This window comes from Lates calcarifer, unplaced genomic scaffold, assembly GCF_001640805.2.
Source record: "Lates calcarifer isolate ASB-BC8 unplaced genomic scaffold, TLL_Latcal_v3 _unitig_1127_quiver_1851, whole genome shotgun sequence".
NCBI classification, from domain to species: Eukaryota; Metazoa; Chordata; class Actinopteri; family Centropomidae; genus Lates; species Lates calcarifer.
Window position 1 is genome coordinate 1 of NW_026115306.1, and position 24,523 is coordinate 24,523.

The 24,523-nt window shown below is 40.9% G+C and overlaps 3 protein-coding genes and 1 long non-coding RNA gene across 6 annotated transcripts; all 4 read right to left on the reverse strand.

The window, feature by feature from the left end:
* Positions 1-1,481: 1,481 nt before the first annotated feature.
* LOC127139310 (uncharacterized) lies at positions 1,482-2,542 on the reverse strand. The gene is made up of 2 exons (XR_007809474.1): positions 2,233-2,542; positions 1,482-2,082 (listed from the first exon to the last, which is right to left on the reverse strand). It is a non-coding gene; the product is annotated as an uncharacterized LOC127139310 (long non-coding RNA).
* A 403-nt stretch (positions 2,543-2,945) lies between these two features.
* Positions 2,946-8,576, reverse strand: LOC127139311 (butyrophilin-like protein 1). The gene is made up of 4 exons (XM_051067095.1): positions 8,377-8,576; positions 6,675-6,989; positions 3,956-4,234; positions 2,946-3,007 (listed from the first exon to the last, which is right to left on the reverse strand). The coding sequence occupies exons 1-4, from the start codon at positions 8,465-8,467 to the stop codon at positions 2,946-2,948; spliced, it is 747 nt and encodes a 248-aa protein (XP_050923052.1). The 5' UTR covers positions 8,468-8,576.
* A 1,380-nt stretch (positions 8,577-9,956) lies between these two features.
* LOC127138969 (CD276 antigen-like) lies at positions 9,957-12,590 on the reverse strand. The gene is made up of 5 exons (XM_051067094.1): positions 12,425-12,590; positions 11,566-11,865; positions 11,023-11,298; positions 10,606-10,719; positions 9,957-10,450 (listed from the first exon to the last, which is right to left on the reverse strand). The coding sequence occupies exons 1-5, from the start codon at positions 12,507-12,509 to the stop codon at positions 10,428-10,430; spliced, it is 798 nt and encodes a 265-aa protein (XP_050923051.1). The 5' UTR covers positions 12,510-12,590; the 3' UTR covers positions 9,957-10,427.
* Positions 12,591-13,709: 1,119 nt separating this feature from the next.
* LOC108886442 (butyrophilin subfamily 1 member A1) lies at positions 13,710-23,093 on the reverse strand. 3 transcript variants are annotated; one of them, XM_051067093.1, is made up of 7 exons: positions 22,913-23,093; positions 21,365-21,649; positions 19,892-19,927; positions 18,717-18,755; positions 17,562-17,840; positions 15,765-15,875; positions 13,710-14,351 (listed from the first exon to the last, which is right to left on the reverse strand). In XM_051067093.1, exons 1-7 carry the CDS (start codon positions 23,010-23,012, stop codon positions 14,293-14,295), a joined length of 909 nt encoding a protein of 302 aa, XP_050923050.1. In that variant the 5' UTR covers positions 23,013-23,093; the 3' UTR covers positions 13,710-14,292. The 3 variants fall into 3 exon arrangements, with proteins under 3 accessions (XP_050923050.1, XP_050923049.1, XP_018536820.1); XM_051067092.1 differs by having other exon boundaries at positions 19,892-20,197; positions 21,329-21,649; positions 22,913-23,091; XM_018681304.2 differs by lacking the exon at positions 18,717-18,755 and having other exon boundaries at positions 19,892-20,197; positions 21,329-21,649; positions 22,913-23,090.
* Positions 23,094-24,523: the final 1,430 nt, after the last annotated feature.

A 24,523-nucleotide genomic window follows, 5' to 3' on the forward strand; every position in this document is an offset into this window, starting at 1 on the left:
GAATAAAGCTCAGTCTGATTCTCAGAGACTCTTTAGTTTTCTCACCGTTTCCATCAGCAAACGTTGTTCCAGACCAAGTCAGGAGACAGAGACACACGAGAGGAAGAAGCTCCATCGCTGTTGATCTCAGCTCCATCACTGCAGCATCACTGACGGAGCATCTAACGGCTCCGAGCTGCGTCACTGACTCAACACTAAACACTTTCTGTTTCTCAGCTTCCGGGGACCAGGTCCTTCACAAGAACCTGCACCACTGAGCCTGCACCGGCACACACCGCATGAAAACCAGGAGCTGACACACTCTGCAGGGAGAGTTCCTCCTTTAGAGGAAATGTTTCATCTTTCATGTCGGATTCTTCTGCTTTTAAAAGTTTGTCTCTTCTTACATGAAGACGACCTTAGAATCAGGAACAGAGAAACTCACATTTTCACTCAGTTGTTGTCAGATCTGTGTCACAGTCAGGAGAGGCAGGTGTGTGGACTGAGCTGCTGTAACAGGTTTCTGAGGACAGCAGGGGGCGCCACATGAACACATTTTGAACATCAACATACTCACCAGCCACAGCCTTGAAATGTGGCTCGGAGACGTTTGCAGCTTTCTCCTCTGCTGACGGCAGCTGGACTCACAACATTCACACCAGACTCCAACAGATTCAGTTCAGTCTCAGACCCCTCACTGTCCATGTGGTCTCCAACATCTGGATTCATATTTCAGTCTCTCTAAGATTTGAACTGTGTAGACAACATGTTACTGAACAGAGAAGGTGCAGGAGAGAGTCATCTTAGAAATAAAAGTTTAACTGTGAAGATAAAAACATCCACAACATCACAGAGAATAAAGTCCATATTGATGCTTCAAACACTTGAAGAGTCATTATATAAAGATACTGTACAACTGCAGGATTACTATGACCCTACAACCAGTGGACAGTTAGCCTAGCTTAGCATAAAGACTGTAACAGGGAAACAGTCTGTCTGTGTCCAACAGAAACTAAATCCACCTGGCAGCTCCTCCACAGCTCAGTGACCAACATGTTATATCTCCAGACTCTGAGGGTTTGACTGTTCCCCCATGTCCAGGCTTATGCTAAGCTAAGCTAAGCTAAGCTAACCCTCTGCTGGCTGTGGCTTCATATTTAACAAACAGAAGTCAGAGTCTGATCAATCTTCTCATCTCTCAACATAAAGATGAAGAAAACATGATCAATATGTATTGATAAACCTGTGGAGCTGTCCATGGTGCTGAAGGAGCTGATGGATCTGTAACTGGCTCTTTTTCTTTGTCAGTACAAACACACAAACACAACACACACAAACTATTGGATAAGGAAACTAAACAAAGTCAACTTTCTACTAAAACACTGACATTAGAAGATCTCCACCTGATGTGTTGAACTCAGACTGATGAAGCCTCAGATTCTCTTCAGATCAACTTTGAATCAAAGTGTGAACAGACAGAAAGATCCAGAACAGTCTCAACATCCAGTTTGATAGTTTTCAGCTTTTATTCAAACTGTTGTGAAGCAACATGATTGTCCCAGATAACCTCAATAACACAGATATGAAAATAAACATGTCCAACTCAGTCAACAGCTACAAGCAGTTTGATCAGATCTGAGAACTGATGAATTTAGAAGACACTTTTCTTCAAAGAGCTTTAATATTTACACCTGTCATTCACACACACACACACACACACACACACTGATGGCAGGTTCATTAATAATCTGATCGGTCACTGTGTGAACTCCAGTCTGTCTCTATGGAACTGACCACAGTGTAACTCAGTCACTGAACTTACATGTGGTCCTTCAGGGAAACTGCAGTGTAGTTTATGTAGAACTGAGGTTAGATAATGAGGGAGAGATCAAATCAACTCTGGTTAATGTACAGTTATGGTTTGGTAAATATCATAATAATGATTGGCTTCATTTTAAAGACAAAGTTTCCATGAGTTTAACAGAGAAATTATGACTTCATCCTCCAACAGCCGACCTCACAGCTCATGTAAAGGTAGATCAGAGTCCTGATCAGGTTCTGCTCTGACTCACTGGACTCTTTAAATTGTGTTTGATCGTGAACCTGCAGGAGAGAAAACAACATTATATTCAGGAAAATATCAACTGATCTGATCTGAGAGTAAAAACCAACAGAACGCTGAGAAGATAAACAACTGTCATCACTCTGAACATCAGGAGGATAGAAAGAGCTGTTGTTGTTATTTAAACTTACCTTTCTTCGATTTTTTGCCAACAACATATTACAAGCAGAGTTAGAAGAATACCAGCAACAAAACTGAGAATTAAACCAACAATCCCATCCAGTGGGGAACCCTGAAACAGATGAGGATAAAGTGAATGTCAGACTCAGAGTGTAACAGCAGATCATGTGCAGCAGGTTGGACATCACAGCCTTCACAAAGACAACAACTAACTGTGTCCATGCTCCTAGAATCTCAAACTCTCAGCAGATAAAAACAGCAGTGGGATGAATGTGAGCAGCACAGTGATGTCAGCCTCCATCTTCTGTCCACTCTCCTCCTGCTCGGGCTGCTCAGCTCAGAGCTTGGTTCTGGTTTTGCCTCACCAGTAGTGAGGAGGCTCATGTTGCAGCGATCCTCCTCTTTCTGACACGTGTTCTTCATCAGTAGCAACATGTTTGGAATATTGTACTTTTTACTCCACTACATTCATCAGACTGATAAACTCTGCTCTAACACTTTCCATCAGAGTCAGCTCACACACTTCCTCCATTATCTATTCCACCTTCAGCTGTACTGTAGGTTGTGTAGTGAGCTGGTTTTGTCATTAGCAGCTGTAAATATTTCTAACAACAGAGCTCTGTGGAACAACTAGTTTGTGTGGTGGAACCCGTTTGAATCCAGTGATGCAGAAATCTCCTCTATGTAACCAGTTGAGTTAGAAGCAGTCAAACCAAGTGTGAATCTACAAACAGCTGCCTGCATCCAGCTCCAGGACTCTGATCTGAACCAGACGCCTCAAAGAGACTGAGAACAGAAACAGTACAGGCAGCCCTGTGGAGCCTCACTACAGGACTTGTTCTGTGTTTGTCTTCATCTCAACTGGAAAAGTATCCACAGACTGGAGAGAACAGAGGCTCAGAGTCAGAGCTCAGCTTCACACGCTGCTGCAGTGAATGAACCGAGTGTTAGGAAGCTACAACCTGATTAACATGTTGCTCACACAGGACTCTCACTTGTGACGTGATGGGAACTCAACACAATGTCACATGATTCAGTCAACAGTTCAACCTCTGAAAACCTTTACGTGCCTTCATGGTGTCGAGTTTATTACCAGAGTCAGAGTATGATCCTAGTTTCAGTCTGACTTTAGTTTCTAGTTAAAATCAAAGAATGAAATCATCAATAACTAAAACCTGATCTCCATCTTTCAGAGTCCTCATGTTGTTTGTTGTGATTCATGAGACTCTGTTGCTGTCAAACTGTCATCTCCCCTCAGGATGAATAAACTCTCTGTGTCTCTGTCTGATCTAATTCCAGCTGATAAGAGCTTCAGTCAGTCTCAGTATATTCTGGTGACACCTGTGTTACCTTCATTCTTCTTCTCTGAAGCTTTTTTCTTTTCTCTTGTGGAACAGAAACGTCTCTGATTCTAATGATTTCAGTCTAAATCGGCCTCGTGTGGTGTTTTCATGTCTCTGCTCAGGATCAGGTTACACCAGCTATTTCTACACCTGTTACTGTGTGTGTGTGTGTGTGTGGGTGTTCAGACTGATCTCAGACTTTACTACAAACTCCAGTTGTTTCTGTTCTTTCCCTCCACAGGCCTCTCATTCTTCCTCTGATCTCTGTAGATTCATGTGTTCAATCTGAACACATGCAAATATATTTTTTAAACTAATAACAAATGAACAATTAAAATTATTTGACTGTAAAAAGAAACAACAAAAAAATAGAAGAAACAAATAAACTCACCAGGAACAGACACATGGGTCTCGTGATAAATCTGATGGTTGATTTCCTTCTGTGTAGCGACACAGCGATAGTAGCCAGAAATGGTCACAGTAGTTTGGAGGATGATGTCGTAACGTCCTCCTCTTTCAGAGACCTGAGGGTCTTTAGCAGGAAGGATGTTTCCAGAACTGTCCTGCCACTGTACAAGTGGTTTAGGAGAAGCACCTTGAACGTCACACTGCAGCAGTACCCCGTCTTTTGTTCCATTGAAGGTGATGATGGACGGCTTTGAAGCTGCACCTGTGAACGTAAATGATAATTTAGGTTGAGACAGCATAATACCAGGATCTTTTAGTTCACCCCTTCTCTGCTTGTATATGTTGATTACAGTGTGTTTAGGGGAGGACAGAAACAGAAAGACACAATACAATCAGTGGTTTCACATCCCTGCGTAGTTTGATGTATGTAAAATACTTCTGACTTCTACCAAATATATGTTCAATTCACAACTGCAAAAACTCAGCTCACACAGTTCCTCCATTATCTATTCCACCTTCAACTATAGAAACCTTAAACTCACTGCTGCTCTACAATCTGTACTTTACTGTATTTATTATTAGACACTGACATTCTGCACAGTTCTTACTGCACTCCAACCTTTAACCTACACACTGGATTTATCATTAATGCTGTTTCTGCTCTATATACTGTGTATTTTGACTCTTACTTGAACTTTAGTTTTTCCACTTTATGCTCCTTCTACTCCTCCACATTACAGAGGGAAACATTGAACCTTTACTCCACTAATTTAGCTTCAGTTACCTTTAAGATGAAGATTTTACACAATAGATAACAGAACAAGCTTTTAAAACTGAGTTCTTTTATTTGGTCTGGACAGTTTGCAGTCTGATTAAAGTCTACACAGATCAAGGTGGTGAACAGGTGAACTGTCTCCACTCATTAAACAGTGACGTCATCAGAATCAGGACTCACCTGGGATGTTTTCACCTCTTCTGTCTTTTAACCTTTTAAAGTGCGCAGGTTGCCTGCGACCTGACATTTACATGTAAACTGAATAAATCAATCAACTCTATATTTTCATGTTGACTGTTGACGTAAACACGGACATATTATACCTCGTTTGAAAGATCTAATTTTCAGTTTTACAATTTATTCAAGAAACTAAATGACGGATTTACACGATAAACACGTGAACGTCTCACTTTCCGGCAGTAACCAGTTAGCAATGAACCTGCTAACCTGTCTCGCTGCAGTTAAAAAGCATTTATAGGTCGAAAAACAGACATTTAAAGACAAACTGGGCTCATTTTAAAGAAGAAAAACTCACCGAGTAAATCCAACTCGTTTAAATTCAAGCGGAAGTAAAAATAAGCAGAATAAAAGTGGATTATTTCCCTCGTTTAGTTTTAACGCTGCTCCTCAAACTTCCAAAACAACGACATTTCAGTCCATTTTAAAGAGTTGACCAAATATTTGAGCAATGATGTTCAGTATCTCTGAAATCAGTAAACGCCCACGAACAAAACAAACCAATCAGCTTCTTTCTACGACATAAAGTGACGAACCTAACGGACTTTTAACTCCATCAGCCAATCAGAGGAGCGCATCTTTACGCGAGCTCACACTGGGTTTTATTGACAGCTACTTTCATCCAATAGAAAGTCAGCACCGTGAAAACACTCTGAGTTTGGAGCCGGTAAAATTACCTGCCTGACCATATATGGAAGTTCATGTAGTTGGACTTCCTGTGGTGGTGGGACACCCACATAACAGAGAAAGTTTTTCATCAGTCAAAAGAGACGTGATTCAATGAAACTAAATCTGTCAATCTTTATCTAAATATGAACAACATCTGCTTTTAGTCAACTTGAACATTGAGGGACATTTTTTCAGCGTCATAAAGACATTTCTCATCATTATTTGGTCACTTTGGAGAGGTTTTAGAAAGCTCTGTAGTCATCTGATGGAGATACTCTGTACTGCACTTTCTGAAATATCTCACACACACTTCTGTCTATCAACATGAAATTTGGTTCAGATATTGTCGACAAGTGGAGGGAGAGATCCTGTGAGTTTCAGCCTGATAGCTCTTATTATGACTGAGTTATTGCATTTGAAATATGAAGTAAAAGGAGAAGAAGAAGAGAGCTTCTGTTGTTTTCTGTTGAATCTTTCAGCAGTTCAACAGCCTCAGAGCTGTAAGTAAGATCAACACACCTGAGAAAACCTCTGAGAGTCTGTTTGACACTGATTCAGTGGAAATGTATCAGCTCCTCATGGTCTTTGTATTATACACAGTTTAAAATGGGAGAGTATTAAGAGACAGAGGTGCACATCATTAAAATGAACCCTAAGAGATTAAGGGACCATCTGAAAGGCAGAACAGAACATATGTTAGTGTGTTTGTGTGAGATCATCAACTTAGCAGACAGGAAACACAAACAGTGAGTCATTACCCATCAATCTAACACTGATTTCACTAACGTACCAGTTTAAACTCACATTTCATCTGCTACCATTCATTGTACAGAACAACATAATCTGCAGTGTCACAAACATCAAGCCTGTTTGATCAGAGGGAATCAGTCCAGATGTGGCTGCAGTGCTGTGGGGACGAGGCCCTGCCAGATGTGGATTCTGACTGTTTGACTAAAATCCATCTGGGACTCTTAAACCAGAGTCATCAGGAAATAATCAGGTGTTTTATTAAAGTACTCACCGAAAACAAGCTTAATGTGGAATGTTTGACGTTTTGGCTGAAGATATGGGAAATCACAGGTGTAGATTCCATTGTCAGCCCGCTTTGTATCTCTGATGGTTATGGAGGCGTTTCCATTCCTCAGTTCTTCTTTAAAATATGAGACACGACCTTTGAACTGTAAATCTTGGCCTGATAGAGGACTACCATCATACAGGAACACCTCCTGACCATCTTTCTTCCACTCAAAGCGTTTTCCCTGAATGTCCTCTCTGGAACTGAGGGAACAGGGTAAAGTTACATCACTTCCTTCTGTCACACCGATGATCTTTGGCTCTGGAAGATAAAAACATGTCACCAGTTTGTCATTATAACATCATATCAACCTATGATATAACAAGAAACTTTTCATTTTTATCTGGAGTTTTTATTTCTAGTATTTCTTTCTACTACCTCTTACTATTCACATTAGCCTTTTAGCACAACCTTTGGGGAAACACACTTATTAATAATTAATGATGATCATCAACATTCAAAGTCATATTAGGTCTCTTCACCAATAACATGATTTTTACTGCATTTTGTACTTCAGTTGAAAAAATGTGAGGAACACAAAGAAAGAAAAAGAAAGAGGAAGTATGAGAGCGCTCCAGATCAACAAGGAGAAAAAAACAACTAAACAAAGTGAAGCTTCAATTAACTGATGAACTTAATTTAGCTGAGTAAAAAGACAAGGAGAATCTGCTCATTATTTATTTCTTTACCTGAGAAAAGTGAAGGAGTGAGTGATTTAATTTCTACAGTCAGATCACAACCAGGAGTCTGAACAGGTTTACATCCACAGCATTTACCAACATGAACAGTCTCTGAGGAGCAGCTGTAATTAATGTGAGACTTTCACTTAAAACTGTTCTGATGTTTTATGATCCAATATTTATTTTAGTTCTACTCTTCTCCTTCTCTCTACAACTTACTCTTTTCAAAAATAAACTCAGATGTTTAACAGCTGAATAACTCTGCTCTAAGAAAATATAAGCTGTTTGTTTCCTTCAGTGTTTTCTACAGTGTCCTGTGATGTTTGCTGCAGGACAGTCTGATAGGATTTACACAGATACTCAGTCACAGTTTATCCTGCTGTGGATCATGTTTACTGAATTCAATAATATACTGCGACCGGATTGAGAGCTATAGCGGGCCGGATGCTGCCCGCGAGCCGCCCGTTGGTAACCACTGCTTTAGGAAATGAATTTCAAAATTTTGAGGTTATTTCCGGCTCAGTAAACACAACACTGAATCAAAGTGATGAAGTAAAGTGTGAGTCAGTGTGAGGCAGCGGGAACAGTCAGAGTTTCTCTGTCATCAGAAATATCAGCGTCCACAGTTCAGAGATGTTTCACAGCAAATTGTCAGGTTTGACATGAAGAAGAGTTTGTGAGAATGAACGGTTCATTTCTCTGTTCAGGAAGGAGACGACGCCCTGAACATCCGCTCCCACACATATGATAAAGAGAGAAATACTGCGGACAGCGAACGCATCACCAACACGTTTTAACACTGATCTGTACTAATTATTACAATTCATGTAACATGTTCATGTGTTCCTGATCTGATGTGACAGGTGCATCTGCTGCAGCACCTTTCTGTTTCCAGGCTCCAGAAATGAACAGATTCTTTTTCAGAATAAAGCTCAGTCTGATTCTCAGAGACTCTTTAGTTTTCTCACCGTTTCCATCAGCAAACGTTGTTCCAGACCAAGTCAGGAGACAGAGACACACGAGAGGAAGAAGCTCCATCGCTGTTGATCTCAGCTCCATCACTGCAGCATCACTGACGGAGCATCTAACGGCTCCGAGCTGCGTCACTGACTCAACACTAAACACTTTCTGTTTCTCAGCTTCCGGGGACCAGGTCCTTCACAAGAACCTGCACTTTGTTGCATCTCTCTCCTCCAAAAAATATTTCAACAAGAGAATAAAGCTTTTCTACACAGTTAAGAAAGAATCCACCTGTGCTGTATTTAATATTCAGCTCTGTTGTTCAGAAGCTGAAACTGTCTCTGTGCAAGTGTTGAATGAATCTGACCAGTTCAGTCTCATCACTTTTTTTTCTCTGACCATTAGAAAAAACAAAACCTGATCATTCTAACCTTCATGAAGGAGGAGGTTACAGGACTGTTTTCATTTCAGCTGGCTGTTCCTAATAAACTGCTCACTGAGTTTCTAGCTTTGTTTCTAACTGTACCTGACACACTCTGCAGGGAGAGTTCCTCCTTTAGAGGACATGTTTCATCTTTCATGTGGGATTCTTCTGCTTTTAAAAGTTTGTTTCTCTTTTCTAATGAAACTTCAGGTGAGTGTTTTGAGTCTCTGAAGAAAGACGTGTTTCACCTTAGTGAACTTCCTGAGGATGTTTGACAAGACAGAGTGAGGGAGTGTGGGTTGACACAGAGGAAACAGGTGTGGAAACCAGAAGTTATGGCTTAAGGCCATGAGTTGCAGCCACCAACTGATTTTTCTTCTTTAAGGACCAGTGTGGAGGATTTAGTGACATCTAGTGGTGAGGTTGCAGATTGCACCGATGGAACCAACTTCCTGATGATCTCAGATGTGTTCAAACTCCTTCCACTTTAAATCTCTGCTCTTCTCCTGTGCCTTTGATCCATTCATTTCTTTCCTGCTGCTGCACTTTTATTTCCTCTGTCACTATAAGATACTTGATATTAAGGGCTGTACAGGGGACACACTGATTCCCAGGTAATATGTTGAACTGTGTGTGTGCAGCTCAATGAAACAGCAGGAGAAATGTACAGTTACTATATTCATTCTAACTTAACAGCAGAGAATCTCAGACATAATACTGCAGTTCTTGATGCTGCAGTATTGAGAACAAAGGAACTCACATTTTTACTCAGCTGTTTCCAGGAGAGAGGCCGGGGTTCTGCTGCAGGAAGGTGAAAGTGTTCACACCTGAACTCAGTCCTCTGATAGAGCTTCGCTCCTCCTCCTGATGTTCTGATGGTTTTCTTTGCCTGTGTGTTTGAAATGTGCTGTGGAAATAAAGCTCCTTCATCTTGTTGAAAATGAACAGAACTGCAAAAACTCAAAACCCACACCACCTAAAAGTGCTCCCCCTTCTGTGGAGTTGAATAAATCACATGTTCAGACACAAATCAGCTGAAATCTGTGAACGAGATCCTGATGATCCTGAGCTGATGTAACAGGTTTCTGAGGACAGCAGGGGGCGCCACAAATGAACACTCAACAACACATTTTACATAAGAACAACAGTCACGTCACAGATTAATGACGTATAAACTGTTTCTTTAAAAAACAAAGGCATATTTACATCATGTAAAGATGGAAAAGAAAAACACAGCACAGTGTTTTACATTGGACATAAACACATCATTACCCAGCAAACATTTCACTACAGGGTCACAGATCTTCTCCAACACACCTCCTTTACTTCCACAGTCAGATTTTCTCAACCTAAACAGACATTTTTACATCTCGTTCAGCCAATCTGCTCATGTCTGTTCTCAGGATCACAGCCCTGTAACTTGCAACATCATGTTTCAGATCCGGTTTGGTTTCCAGACACAGCTCCTCTAACTGTAACTTTAGATCCAGGTCTAAACTCTCAAACTGTCTGAAATAAGTGAGGAGCAGCTGAAATGTCCTCACTACCTCGGCCTAAAACTCACTAAGACTTCACAGCTCATGTAAAGGTAGATCAGGATCCTGATCAGGTCTCTGCTCTGACTCACTGGAGTCTTTAAAAGGTGTTTGATCGTGAACCTGCAGGAGAGAAAACAACATTATATTCAGGAAAATATCAACTGATCTGATCTGAGAGTAAAAACCAACAGAACACTGAGAAGATAAACAACTGTCATCACTCTGAACATTACAACATTATTATTATATTGATGTAATCCATTATTGAACCTTACCTTTAATACATCTGTAACCTCTGGCTCTAAGCACAGCCAGAACAACACCAACAACAACGAGAGTCCCAAGAACTGCACCAACAGCAACACCAGCAACCAACCCACTGTGCCTCCCTGAAACAGATCAGGATAAAGTTCATCTGAGACGCAGAACGTACAACAAACACTAAGCAGCACGACTACAACAGCTGCAGCAACCACTGCTGCAGTTACTAGAGAACTGTACTTAGACACAGTGTTCATATCATTTAGTGTGATAGAAAACACAGTTAGAAGAGTTAAGTATATCTGACTCAGTCACTTTTACACTCACACATTTTAATCCTAATTTAACTTCCATTCAGTCTGAACATGTGAACTAATAAACATGAACCTGAAACTATTTAAAGATTAAAATACAGACAGGAAGAAGCTCACCACAGATGAACACGTAGGTCCAAGCATGAGTCTGATGGCTGATTTCCTTCTGCGTGGCGACACAGCGATAGATGTCGGTCTTGGTCACAGTCGTTTGGAGGATGATGTCGTAGCGTCCGTCTCTGTCAAACACCTGTAGCTGAGCTGTGAGGTTGTGTCCAGAACCGTCCTGCCACTCGACTTCAGTTTGGGGAGAAGCTCCTCGAACAACACACTGCAGCGCCGCCCAGTCCTGTGTGACTCTGAGTGTGATGACAGACGGGTTCACAGCTGCACCTGTTAACACAGCAGAAACAGTCATTTACAGAGAAGCTTTAAGAGGCTGTTTGATGATGTGAAAAGCTCTTTAAGTGTATTTACAGTCCTGAGAGATGAAATGTGACCAAGCCTGTTTGATCAGAGGGAATCAGTCCAGATGTGGCTGCAGTGCTGTGGGGACGAGGCCCTGCCAGATGTGTATTCTGACTGTTTGACTAAAATCCATCTGGGACTCTTAAACCAGAGTCATCAGGAAATAATCAGGTGTTTTATTAAAGTACTCACCAACAACAAGCTGAATGTGGGATGTTTGACGACCTGGAAAATCACAGGTGTAGTTTCCACTGTCGGCCATCTTTGTATCTCTGATGGTTATGGAGGCGTTTCCATTCCTCAGCTCTTCTTGAAAATATGAGACACGACGTGCGAACTCTGGATCCTGACGTGGTTGAGGAGCACGATCAAACAGGAACACCTCCTTCAGACCATCTTTCATCCACTCAAAGCGTTTTTGCTCAACGTCCTCTTTGACGGAACAGGGTAAAGTTACATCACTTCCTGCTGACACTCTGATGATCTCTGTCTCTGGAAGATACAAACATGTATTAATCAGTGTGTTACAGTCATTCAGGTAAAACAACATTTAACTTGTGATATAATAAGAAACACTTTGGTTTAAGCAGCTGATCAATGAGTCAAATATTATTCCTGAACTAATTCTCCAAGAACATCCACCTCTCAGAGTTAAACTGTCCTGTGGTGACAGACGACAACAAAACAACTGTTTGCTTTTCTTCAGCTCTTCTGCTTTTAAGTTTTCTACAAAATTTACTCCAATATTTATTAAAGAGAACAGAGGTCACCTCAGGACAGGATCATATATTATAATATTAAACATAGTGTGAAGTCACAGGTGTGTTTTTTCTTTCTTTCTTTCTGTTGCTGTTTCTCATTCATTTCAAAAATTCATTTGAAATTTAAAAGACAAATAAAGATAGAAATAGCACAGAGAGAGAGAGTTATTATTTCTCTGTGGTTATTTCCATCTCAATAAATACAGTAATATATAATAATAATAATAATAATAATAATTTGACATTTTTCAGTCACACAGAATAAAGTTCAGTCTCTTTAGTTTTCTCACCGTTTCCATCAGCAAACGTTGTTCCAGACCAAGTCAGGAGACAGAGACACACGAGAGGAAGAAGCTCCATGTTTGTCCAGATCATCTGAACATTAAACACTAACACACCGGACAGTTACCGGCTCCTAACGGCGCCACCGACTCAACAGTTAAACTTTACGGAAAGTCGATTTCCCAACTTCCGGGGCATCTCTTTCACAATAAGAGCGTCATTTCCGCTGATATCACGACTTGGGAAATCGGGGTAAAACCCGAACAAAGTTCCCCCTGAGGGAGTGGGGGTTGACACAGAGGAAACAGGTGAAACCACAGGTTACACCTGTTTCTAAAGTCATGCTGAACATGTTTAAACCTGGAGGGTTATTACCTTGATGGACCTTTACTCTCACCTCACCTTTACACCATACTCTGTGCTTTGCCTTAGATTCAGGAACCTGGTCCTGTCAAATATATCTTTATATCTCATATAGAGGCAACAACCTCATCATCTGCTTAAGAAATTAGGCTCCTGGTGTATTTAAAGAACCAACTGGTTTTCTCCATCAAGTTCATTCAGAACCATGATGCCAGAGTTTTATCAAAAACCAAGAGAGCTGAGCACATTCCTCCTGTTCTTTAAGATCAGTGTGGAGGATTTAGTGACATCTAGTGGTGAGGTTGCAGATTGCACAGATGGAACCAACTTCCTGATGATCTCGGATGTGTTCAAACTCCTTCCACTTTAAAACTCTGCTCTTCTCCTGTGCCTTTGATCCATTCACTTCTTTCCTGCTGCTGCACTTTTATTTCCTCTGTCACTATAAGACTTAATATTAAGGGCTGTATATGGGGTACAACTATATTCATTTTAACCTAATAGCAGAGCATCTCAAGCAAAACACCAAAGGTGTTGTGGTATCAAGAACAATGGACCTCACATTTCACTCAGTTGTTGTCAGATCTGTGTCACAGTCAGGAGAGGCAGGTGTGTGTGGACTGAGCTGCTGTAACAGGTTTCTGAGGACAGCAGGGGGCACCACATGAACACATTTTGAACATCAACATACTCACCAGCCACAGCCTTGAAATGTGGCTCAGAGACGTTTGCAGCTTCCTCCTCTGCTGACGGCAGCTGGACTCACAACATTCACACCAGACTCCAACAGATTCAGTTTCAGTCTCAGACCCCTCACTGTCCATCTGCAACATGCAGGAGTTTAAAAACACTCAAGTGGTCTCCAACCAAAATTCTAAATTTGAACAGTGTAGACAACATGTTACTGTACAGAGAAGGTGCAGGAGAGAGTCAGAGTTAGAAATAAGTTTTATTTGTGAAAATAAAAACATCCACAACATCACATCAGAGAGAATAAAGTCCATATTGAGACTTGAAGAGTAATTATATAAAGATACTGTACAACTGCAGGATTACTATGACCCTACAACCAGTAGACAGTTAGCCTAGCTTAGCATAAAGACTGTAAACAGGGAAACAGTCTGTCTGTGTCCAACAGAAACAAATTGTTTCCCCATATCCAGGCTTTATGCTAAGCTAAGCTAACCCTCTGCTGGCTGTGGCTTAAAGATACAGATATATAAACCTTTTCCATATAAAAAGAAACACAATTAAAATATAATTGTTAAGATATGTTAGCGAGTAATATTAAGATACTGAAACGTTCTGCGCTGGGGTGCATTTAAGCGTTTTGGTTAAACTGTGTCTGTGCTGTACAAGTTGTGTATATTTATAGTGCTGTAAGCATAGAGTAAATAGCTGCTTCCATAGAGTAATTTTATTCAAACCTCTTACATTTATAGCCTCTCATTCACCTGCTAACACACACACAAAAACAGGCGGCCAACTTTGAGGTGCTGGAAGAGGGTTGGGATTAACCCACTGGAAATGACTCTTCCTCTGCTCTTCCGTTAATTTTGTCTCGTGGTAAACCTGCAAAAAGAAAAAGAATATTACATAAAAAAAATCTGTCTTGATCCTTTTCATCCTATATAATCTATATAGATTAACACACATACAGGTTTTATCTGAATAGCACACTTAAAGGCTTTTTTGTTTCCATAATGGAACCTGTTCAGTGTTGGTAGAAAAGGAACAGACTGTGTTTGGTTTCTGAGCCTCAGCAGAGAGAATCATTCTGGCAGTCAGATGCTGTCAGGGAAACACCAAGACCAACCCTAAACTGTCAGAACAAAGATACCTTCTTGTTATGGTTTACTCAGACTGCTGAAGCCTCAGAATATATTTGTACATGGATTTGTTTCCCATCACGTACGTTGAAAGTTCATTAGGAGGGATCTTTTAATGGCCAGTGTGAATAGGATTCCAGCAAACAGCTGTTTCACTGTTAACATGGTCACCTGACTATTGTTTTAAGAGAAATGAGAAATTATAAATTTGTGAATTTTAGAATGAAATTGAAGATTTTAAATATAACTTGCCCTGATTACACCACTGAGCTCCTGACTTGTGTCAGTGAGTGACATTTGGTATCAAAGCCCTCAAACCTCTGAAACAGTCTGCTAAAGCAACATAAATCAGTTAGCTCAACAACTTCATTTCATTTACTTTTGAGATCTAAGCTTATTTATCAGCTTCATTTTATAACTTTAGTTTCTTGTTTCTTTGTTTTATTTATTATTGCTCATCTTCTTGCCTCTGTTCAGCCTCTCATCTTTATTTGTTGTTTATGCATCTTTTTCATTTATCGTCTCACAGCATGAAGGTTCTGGATTCAAGCCCCAGTTTACATGCTCTCCCTGTGCCTGTGTGGGTTCTCTCTGGGTTCTCCAGCTTCCTCCAACAGTTCAAAGACAGAGACTTTATTTATCCCTTTGGGATGACTCCCTCAGGGAAACTGAATTTCCAGTAGCTTATAGATACAAAATAGGATTTTAAAAAATAATAAAATAAAATAAACAATAAACAATGCACAGTAAACTGTTAACAGGATAAATAATAAAACAGTAAACTCTTAGCTAAATATACAAAGTATAGACAGAATAAGATAAGGATGAAATACGATAAATATTGAGAACTGTACATGGAGATGCAGGTTAATTGGTGACTGTAAATTAACCGTAGGTGTGAATGTGAGTGTGAATGGTTGTCTGTATTTGTTGGCCCTGTGATGGACTGGTGATCTGTACAGGATGTAACCTGCCTCTAGCCCAATGTCAGCCCTGATGGATGGATATCACATCATATAACAGATTTCAGTTTCCACCATTGTTGACCATAAAGGAATAATGATAAAAATATCACTGAAGCTCACTGCCAAATGAAGAGCTGTGACTCTTTAGTGTCTGTTCATTATGAATATGCTGATGTGTTATTTAAACTTACCTTTCTTAAATCTGTGACGTCTGGTTCTAACAGCTAGAACACCACCAACAATAAAGAGAGTCCCAAGAACTGCACCAACAGCAACACCAGCAACCAACCCACTCTGACTCTCTGAAACAGATGAGGATAAAGTGAATGTCAGACTCAGAGTGTAACAGCAGATCAGGTGCAGCAGGTTGGACATCACAGCCTTCACAAAGACAACAACTAACTGTGTCCATGCTCCTAGAATCTCAAACTCTCAGCAGATAAAAACAGCAGTGGGATGAATGTGAGCAGCACAGTGATGTCAGCCTCCATCTTCTGTCCACTCTCCTCCTGCTCGGCTGCTCAGCTCAGAGCTTGGTTCTGGTTTTGCTCACAGTAGTGAGGAGGCTCATGTTGCAGCATCCTCCTCTTTCTGACACGTGTTCTTCATCAGTAGGAACATGTTTGGAATATTGTACTTTTTACTCCACTACATTCATCAGACTGATAAACTCTACTCTAACACTTTCCATCAGAGTCAGCTCACACACTTCCTCCATTATCTATTCCACCTTCAGCTGTACTGTAGGTTGTGTAGTGAGCTGGTTTTGTCATTAGCAGCTGTAAATATTTCTAACAACAGAGCTCTGTGGAACAACTAGTTTGTGTGGTGGAACCCATTTGAATCCAGTGATGCAGAAATCTCCTCTATGTAACCAGTTGAGTTAGAAGCAGTCAAACCAAGTGTGAATCTACAAACAGCTGCTGCATCCAGCTCCAGGACTCTGATCTGAACCAGACGCCTCAAAGAGACTGAGAACAGAAACAGTACAGGCAGCCTGTGGAGCCTCACTACAGGACTTGTTCTGTGTTTGTCTTCATCTCAACTGGAAAGTATCCACAGACTGGAGAGAACAGAGGCTCAGAGTCAGAGCTCAGCTTCACACGCTGCTGCAGTGAATGAACCGAGTGTTAGGAAGCTACAACCTGATTAACATGTTGCTCACACAGGACTCTCACTGTGACGTGATGGGAACTCAACACAATGTCACATGATTCAGTCAACAGTTCACCTCTGAAACCTTTACGTGCCTTCATGGTGTCGAGTTATTACCAGAGTCAGAGTATGATCCTAGTTTCAGTCTGACTTTAGTTTCTAGTTAAAATCAGAGAATGAAATCATCAATAACTAAAACCTGATCTCCATCTTTCAGAGTCCTCATGTTGTTTGTTGTGATTCATGAGACTCTGCTGCTGTCAAACTGTCATCTCCCCTCAGGATGAATAAACTCTCTGTGTCTCTGTCTGATCTAATTCCAGCTGATAAGAGCTTCAGTCAGTCTCAGTATATTCTGGTGACACCTGTGTTACATTCATTCTTCTTCTCTGAAGCTTTTTTCTTTTCTCTTGTGGAACAGAAACGTCTCTGATTCTAATGATTTCAGTCTAAATCGGCCTCGTGTGGTGTTTTCATGTCTCTGCTCAGGATCAGGTTACACCAGCTATTTCTACACCTGTTACTGTGTGTGTGTGTGTGTGTGTGTGTGTGTGTGTGTCTGTGTGTGTGTGAGATCAGACTGATCTCAGACTTTACTACAAACTCCAGTTGTTTCTGTTCTTTCCCTCCACAGCCTCTCATTCTTCCTCTGATCTCTGTAGATTCATGAAGTGGAGTCTCAGAGCCTCACAACAAATCTGACTCAGCCTCAAACATTTTACACGCAAACGTTTTGATCTCAGTTTGCTCTGTATTCAGTCTAAATACATGAATAACAACAAATTAACAATTAAAATAATGTGACTATAAAAACAAAAATACAAGAAACTCACCATTGATAGACACAAAGGTCTCATGATAAGTCTGATGGCTGATTTCCTCCTGTGTGGCGACACAGCGATAGCGGTCGGTCTTGGTCACAGTAGTTTGGAGGGTGATGTTGTAACGTCCTCCTCTTTCAGTGACCAGTGGTTCCTCAGCAGGAAGGATGTTTCCAGAACTGTCTTTCCACTCTACTTTAGGTTTGGGAGAAGCTCCTCGAACAACACACTGCAGCAGTTCTCCATCCTTTGTTTCACCAAGTATCCTGATGGATGGCTCTGGAGCTGCACCTGTGAACATGAATAACAACTTATTAGGAAAACTGACAGGAAATATAATACAATACCTTTAAGTTTACCTCCTCTCTGCTTGTATATGTTGATTGCAGTGTATTTAAAAGAAAAACACATGAACAGAGAAGAAGGAGAAGACACAACACAAGCACTGGTTTCAAATACCTGCACAGTTTGATAGGACATGAGATATAAAATCATTTTGATTTTTTCAGTAACTATTCACAACTGTAAACACAATTTCTGATTCATATCATGACAATAAAGAAATGTGGAAAATCTATGAATCTCTGATCAATTTCTTTCTTGAATTGAAATATTACAGTCTAATGTTAATGAACACACCTTAGTGTGGAGCTCACACACTATAACTCTATACTACAACACTTTCCATCAGAGTCAGCTCACACACTTCCTCCATTATCTATTCCACCTTCAACTATAGAAACCTTAAACTCACTGCTGCTCTACAATCTGTACTTTACTGTATTTATTATTAGACACTGACATTCTGCACAGTTCTTACTGCACTCCAACCTTTAACCTACACACTGGATTTATCATTAATGCTGTTTCTGCTCTATATACTGTGTATTTTGACTCTTACTTGAACTTTAGTTTTTCCACTTTATGCTCCTTCTACTCCTCCACATTACAGAGGGAAACATTGAACCTTTACTCCACTAATTTAGCTTCAGTTACCTTTAAGATGAAGATTTTACACAATAGATCACAGAACAAGCTTTTAAAACTGAGTTCTTTTATTTGGTCTGGACAGTTTGCAGTCTGATTAAAGTCTACACAGATCAAGGTGGTGAACAGGTGAACTGTCTCCACTCATTAAACAGTGACGTCATCAGAATCAGGACTCACCTGGGATGTTTTCATCTCTTCTGTCTTTTAAGGGACCATCTGAAAGGCAGAACAGAACATATGTTAGTGTGTTTGTGTGAGATCATCAACTTAGCAGACAGGAAACACAAACAGTGAGTCATTACCCACTGTGGTGGTGGGGGGGCATATACAGACAAACCATTCACACCTACAGTTAATTTAGAGTCACCAATTAACCTTCATGTATGTAGAGGAAGTGAGAGAAGAGGGAGTGAGTAAGGAGGGAGAGTCAAGCAGAGACAGGAGACAAAGTGAATGTGCTCTGATCCTCCTTGAATATATTACAGGTTTGACTTGTTTATTATTGATACTGAAATCTGAACAGAGTAAGAACCAGTTCAGAAATCCAACTTTAAAAAAGGATCAAAGACAGAAAATGTCTGAGATAAAATATAAATCTGTCACAGGTTCAGTGTCAGAGGTTAAACGAAACACAACATGAAGTCCAGTTGTTTCTGTTATTTCCCTCCACTCTCTCATTCTCCCTCTGTTCTCTGTAGATTAATCTCAGGGCCTCAGTATAACTGTGATGATCTCATGTAGTTTGGAACATTTTCAGTTTGCTTGATGTGTCTTTAGCCTCTTTTACTCAGCCTTTTCAAGGCATGAATATTGAGCTGTTATTCCACCTTATACCATTCTGTATAAAAGGTAGGGAGGCAGAAAGCAGGGACCTCATCCTGCCACCTTTAGACGTGGTTACAGAGGCTAATCCACGTCTGTGTAAAAGGACAGACACTGACCACAGCTGAAGATTACACAATGCTGACATGATTAAATCACACACAGAGGTGACATTACACCTTCATGTGGTTCTGTGTAAATAAACAGAGGCTGCATATTCCAGGAAGACACTGATGATCTGAAAACCTCTTTGACTGAAACATACTGAAGCTGTTAGAGTCAGAGGAGGTGAAATGTGAGTGAACTCACTCTCACTTCATCTACTACAGACTGCTGGAAGCTGATTGTAAAGACTGACACAAATAAAAACCAAGCCTGTTTGATCAGAGGGAATCAGTCCAGATGTGGCTGCAGTGCTGTGGGGACGAGGCCCTGCCAGATGTGGATTCTGACTGTTTGACTAAAATCCATCTGGGACTCTTAAACCAGAGTCATCAGGAAATAATCAGGTGTTTTATTAAAGTACTCACCAACAACAAGCTTGATGTGGCATATTTCCTGACGACCTGGAAATTTACAGGTGTAGATTCCACTGTCGGCCACCTTTGTATCTCTGATGGTTATGGAGGCGTTTCCATTCCTCAGTCCATCTTCTGAATATGAGACACGATCTTTGAACTGTGGATCTTGACCTGATAGACGACTACTATCATACACCAACACCTCCTGCTGACCATCTTTCATCCACTCAATGCGTCTCAGCCCAATGCTCTCTCTGGAGCTGAGGGAACAGGGTAAAGTTGCATTTCTTCCCTCTAACACGATGATCTTTGTCTCTGGAAGATAAAAACATGTATTAATCAGTGTGTGAGTCATTCAGGTAACAAGTTTGTTGTTATAACAACAGATCAATTAACAATATAACCAGAAACTTTCACACATTTATTTCTAATTCTTATCTGAGGTTTTTATTGTTACATTTCTTTCCTCACTCTTCACAGTGGTCTTTTAGCTCAACCTCAGGGACACACACTCACTAATCATTAATAATAATGAATTAGAACAACATGTATTTGACTGTGTTCTGCAGCTGAGGAACTGAGAACATTTCTAAGTCTGAATAAAGAGATGTGACCACAGCCAGCTCTCATCATCTGCCTCATACTACAGAGAATCTCTGTCCACAGTATCAAACACTCTCATCAACGAATGGATGAAAAATAAAAATGATCTTTTAGCCTGATGTGTGTGAGATCAGATGTCAGACTGTCTGTTATAACCAGGAGGAGAAAGCTGCCTTCAGGTCACTGGTGGGTCTGAACGACTGGAAACTGAGTCAGTCTAGACCAGAGGCTGTTTCCTCCAGGTTTTCAAACCTCACCCAGCGCCATGTTTGCGCACATGAGCAGTTTGACGGTGATGAGGAAGTCAGAGCCTCGACACAGAGACAGGACTGATCCTCCTCATGTAAAACAAACCTCTATGATTCTGGATGTTAAGTTCAGATTCATGTGGTGTTTAATCAAACCTGAACCTTCCTGTGTTTTCACTGTATCTGAACATCATGTCTGAGAAACAAAGACAGAAAGAGAGCGAGGAAAAGAAAAGAGAAAAACCGGAACTCAGCATCTTATTCCTCTGTGTTACTTCCCTCTGAATAAACAGAATAAACCAAAGTGAACTAAGAGTCAGTGTGAGGCAGCGGGAACAGTCAGAGTTTCTCTGTCATCAGAAATATCAGCGTCCACAGTTCAGAGATGTTTCACAGCAAATTGTCAGGTTTGACATGAAGAAGAGTTTGTGAGAATGAACGGTTCATTTCTCTGTTCAGGAAGGAGACGACAGCTGCAGTGCTGTGGGGACGAGGCCCTGCCAGATGTGGATTCTGACTGTTTGACTAAAATCCATCTGGGACTCTTAAACCAGAGTCATCAGGAAATAATCAGGTGTTTTATTAAAGTACTCACCGACAACAAGCTTGATGTGGCATTTTTCCTGACGACCTGGAAATTCACAGGTGTAGTCTCCACTGTCAGTCAGCTTTGTATCTCTGATGGTTATGGAGGCGTTTCCATTCCTCAGTCCATCTTCAAAATATGAGACACGACCTTTGAACTGTGGATCTTGACCTGAGAAACCATTATTGGAGTGAACTCCACCATCATACACCAACACCTTCTTCTGACCACCTTTCTTCCACTCAAAGCGTCTCAGCCCAATGTTCTCTCTGGAGCTGAGGGAACAGGGTAAAGTTGCATTTCTTCCCTCTAACACTCTGATCTCTGTCTCTGGAAGATAAAAACATGTATTAATCAGTGTGTTACAGAGTCATTCAGGTAAGAAGTTTGTTGTTATAACAACAGATCAATTAACAATATAACCAGAAACTTTCACACATTTATTTCTAATTCTTATCTGAGGTTTTTATTGTTACATTTCTTTCCTCACTCTTCACAGTGGTCTTTTAGCTCAACCTCAGGGACACACACTCACTAATCATTAATAATAATGAATTAGAACAACATGTATTTGACTGTGTTCTGCAGCTGAGGAACTGAGAACATTTCTAAGTCTGAATAAAGAGATGTGACCACAGCCAGCTCTCATCATCTGCCTCATACTACAGAGAATCTCTGTCCACAGTATCAAAACACTCTCATCAACGAATGGATGAAAAATAAAAATGATCTTTTAGCCTGATGTGTGTGAGATCAGATGTCAGACTGTCTGTTATAACCAGGAGGAGAAAGCTGCCTTCAGGTCACTGGTGGGTCTGAACGACTGGAAACTGAGTCAGTCTAGACCAGAGGCTGTTTCCTCCAGGTTTTCAAACCTCACCCAGCGCCATGTTTGCGCACATGAGCAGTTTGACGGTGATGAGGAAGTCAGAGCCTCGACACAGAGACAGGACTGATCCTCCTCATGTAAAACAAACCTCTATGATTCTGGATGTTAAGTTCAGATTCATGTGGTGTTTAATCAAACCTGAACCTTCCTGTGTTTTCACTGTATCTGAACATCATGTCTGAGAAACAAAGACAGAAAGAGAGCGAGGAAAAAAGAAAAGAGAAAAACCGGAACTCAGCTTCTTATTCCTCTGTGTTACTTCCCTCTGAATAAACAGAATAAACCAAACTGAACTAAGAGTCAGTGTGAGGCAGCGGGAACAGTCAGAGTTTCTCTGTCATCAGAAATATCAGCGTCCACAGTTCAGAGATGTTTCACAGCAAATTGTCAGGTTTGACATGAAGAAGAGTTTGTGAGAATGAACGGTTCATTTCTCTGTTCAGGAAGGAGACGACGCCCTGAACATCCGCTCCCACACATATGATAAAGAGAGAAATACTGCGGACAGCGAACGCATCACCAACACGTTTTAACACTGATCTGTACTAATTATTACAATTCATGTAACATGTTCATGTGTTCCTGATCTGATGTGACAGGTGCATCTGCTGCAGCACCTTTCTGTTTCCAGGCTCCAGAAATGAACAGATTCTTTTTCAGAATAAAGCTCAGTCTGATTCTCAGAGACTCTTTAGTTTTCTCACCGTTTCCATCAGCAAACGTTGTTCCAGACCAAGTCAGGAGACAGAGACACACGAGAGGAAGAAGCTCCATGTTTGTCCAGCTCATCTGAACATTAAACATTGTAACTTCAGTAACAGACAGATAACGGCTCCTAACTGCGCCACAGACTGAACAATAAATACTTTCACTTTCACTTCAACTTTATTGGCTGAGGCGATTTCTCACCTTCACAATAAGAGCATCATTTCCTGTTATATCACGACTTGGTAAATCGGTATAAAACCCGAACAATGTTCCTCCTGAGCAGTTCTTTACCTTCACACTGACATTGAATGTGTAGCTGAGTGAGGGGAAATACCTGTGGACAGGTGAAGACTGTCTGATCATTCAGTCTGATCAAACTCTGCTTCATCAAGGTCACAGTTCAGTTTGTGTTGAAACTGTTTCACAGGTGTTGACTCAGCTGTGTGTTTGTGCTGCTGTTAAACTGTGTTACATTATACAGAGAGGAGTTGGTGATTCAGCCTACTGTCAAATGGAGTGGACAAAATAACAGAAACACCTGTCAGTATAAGGCAACACAATTCAGCAAATAACAAGCTACATCAAGTTACAGGACTGTTTTCATTTCAGCTGGCTGTTCCTAATAAACTGCTCACTGAGTTTCTAGCTTTGTTTCTAACTGTACCTGACACACTCTGCAGGGAGAGTTCCTCCTTTAGAGGACATGTTTCATCTTTCATGTGGGATTCTTCTGCTTTTAAAAGTTTGTTTCTTGTTCTCTTTCTAACTCAGTGTTGAAACTTCAGGTGAGTGTTTTGAGTCTCTGAAGAAAGACGTGTTTCACCTTAGTGAACTTGAGACACACGAGAGGAAGAAGCTCCATGTTTGTTCAGCTCATCTGAACATTAAACACTGTAACTTCAGTAACAGACAGATAACGGCTCCTAACTGCGCCACAGACTGAACAAAATCACTTTCAGTTTCACTTCAACTTTATCAGCTGAGTCGATTTCCGGGGCAGATCCTTCACAATAAGAGCACACTTTCTGCTGATAATATGAAAGGATAAAAACTGTGTTTATGTCAAAATCCCACCACTCCTGAGCTGTAGGTTACTTTGCCTTCAACATGAATCTACATCCTCCTCAGTGTTTGTGACTGCAGAGGCATTATCTGACCTCAGCCGTCTGCACAGTCGGTTGTTGGGGTGTGAGGTGTGTCTCACCCTCACCCTCCTGCTGCAGGCTGTGGCTGGTCTTCAGGGTGGAGGTGGAGACTTTGAGTTTCTGCAGCTGTTGGAGGAAGCAGAGCCTCTGTCTGAGTATGAAGATGAAGACAGGCTGTCTGTTTATATATCCCCCTCTTCTCATTCAAAACTTGATTTGATAGATAGTCTGTTCTGGACATTTGATTGTGCCTAGTGTACCTAATAAAGCCACTGAATGTATACATGAGATCCAGATATTAGGCACCATAATTGTGATCTGTGCCACATGTTCAGAGACAGTTACAATGAAGAGTAATGTTAGTTTTAGGACAGCAGAGGCGCCACAGCACTGAGAAGACAGGCTAAACTCTTAGCTTAGAAATGACCTCTATGGAAAACAGACATGGATCAGAGTTATGGG